The sequence below is a fragment of the Rhagoletis pomonella genome, unplaced genomic scaffold, assembly GCF_013731165.1.
Source record: "Rhagoletis pomonella isolate Grant_MI unplaced genomic scaffold, Rhpom_1.0 Rhpom_scaffold_00013, whole genome shotgun sequence".
NCBI lineage: Eukaryota > Metazoa > Arthropoda > Insecta > Diptera > Tephritidae > Rhagoletis > Rhagoletis pomonella.
In genome coordinates, this window is record NW_023458567.1 from 24,031,676 (window position 1) to 24,033,616 (window position 1,941).

The following is a 1,941-nucleotide window of genomic DNA, read 5'->3' on the forward strand; positions in this document are numbered from 1 at the left end:
GTTTCGAAGTTTTCGTCTTCCTCCTGGACATTGGCATTTTCTTGAACCCCAATTTCTTTTTCTTGGAATGTATCTTCTGAAATGTTGAAACTATCACTTTTAGTGGTGGTGTCGAAAACCTCCATTTTGGCATCGTGTTTATCAACTCCAAAGGTGGACTATCGAATAAAATTAAGTTTAAGGGTAAAGAAGTGAGATAAATAAGTTCTACGTACTATATCTAAATATATATACACTTGTAGTTAGCTGATTAAGTTTAGTGACATCTTGACTAGTTTTGGCTATTTTTGTTTTGTTCATTTAATGTTTATATATGGTAAAAAAATTATGAAAATTCAACAAACTTTAATGCCGATTTCGTTTCCACCGAAAAATGCAACCTTCTCGTTGCCCTCTACGCACAAACACTAAGAACAGGGTGATAAGCAGGCAACATTTTTTGTAGAAACGAAAACCCCATAACATTTGCACCCGAAAATTTTAAACTTTTCATTCAGAATTTTCAGAAAAATTTTAGGTATGCAGTTTTGTAGCTCATTTAATATTAGTAGGTTAAAATGCAAATTTCGAGACGCTAGAACAGGGCTGCAAAACTCCAAAAATTGGTGTGCTTCGGTTCAGTGGTTCGAACCTCTCAGATAAAGCTTGTAACGTTACAAGAACCGGTTCATGAGTTCGGTTCAAATGGTTAAATTTTTGTATGCTTAATGATACAAATATTGCAAAAATATGACAAATCTATAATATAGAAATAAAACGCTTTGTTACTGAGATCAAATTCAAATATCCACATGTATAGTGGTGGCAAAATAAATAGGGACGCGACATTTCAGTAAGTTTTGGCTATTTTTTGTTTGTCTTTTTTAATGTTTATTTTTTTAATATACAAATCCAAGTTTCAAACTTTGAATACAAATTATGAAAATCCGGCAAAGTTTCATCGAGATTGCAAAATTTTTAATAAACATTTCTAGGAAAAATTTGTAAGTTGTCACTTGGTTGGAACTTAAAAAAATTTTAATAAACTTGTTTAAGGTTTGGACAAGTCGTGAGCCTAGTCGAGTAGACAAACACAGCATACTCAGGATTTTTAACTGACACTCAAAATCTTGGCTTAATGTTGAAACCCCCATTTAGGGTCGGTTGGAGCTTACACTAGGCCTTAACTGCATATGTACAAGTACACGGGTGGTCAAAATAATAGGAGTGCGGCATTTGACAATTTTTCTTTTATTGGTTTAATGTTCATTAATTTTTTATAAAAGTATAGCTCGTTCTATAAAAACAACCATATAAATCCAAATTTAAATCTTTGTGCGAAAATTAAAAAATAATCTACAGATTTGAACAAAATTGCATCAAAGCATTAATTTTTTTAATCAGAACTATAGCTCAATTCTCTTAAAATTCGCATTGATTTTTGAATTTTTTTAATGTTTAAACCCCCCTTTTCGGTCGGTTGGAGCTTAACTTCATATGTACAAGTATACCTGTAGCTCGTTCTATAAAAACAACCATATAAATCCAAACTGAAATCTTTGTACGAAAATTAGAAAAAAACTACAGACTTTAACAAAATTGCACCAAAGCATTAATTTTTCAATCAGAACTAAAAAAAAGAGTATACAGTTTTATAGCTCAATTATCTTAAAATTCGCATTGATTTTAGATTTTTTTTTTTGCAGGCGAAATTACAACTCGCGGAGTTGCCATCAAACAAGTTTCATTGGGCAATAGCAAGTTTCAATGGACTAAGAATTCGCGTTGATTGAAGAAACAAATTATCGAAAATAGTAACTTTGTATTGAAGAAAATACGCGACGCCGTCAGCAAAAAATAAATAAAAATTCAACGATATTTTGTAGACACTCAAACTGGAATATGCCACTTTTCTGAATTCTAATTTTTGTACAAAGAGAGAAATTTGGATTTACATGTTTG

General features: G+C 31.3%; 1 protein-coding gene across 9 annotated transcripts in view; it reads right to left on the reverse strand.

The window, feature by feature from the left end:
* The window catches only part of LOC118749015 (zinc finger protein 583-like), a 180,913-nt gene that overhangs the window by 154,535 nt on the left and 24,437 nt on the right, over window positions 1-1,941 (reverse strand). For 8 of the 9 annotated variants that reach the window (XM_036483803.1, XM_036483802.1, XM_036483804.1 and 5 more), the window contains one exon: window positions 38-158. The exons of the other annotated variant lie outside the window; for it this stretch is intronic. In XM_036483803.1, coding sequence (XP_036339696.1) covers window positions 38-158 — 121 coding nt within the window. The remainder of the gene's footprint in view (window positions 1-37; window positions 159-1,941) is intronic. 9 annotated transcript variants of the gene reach the window in all.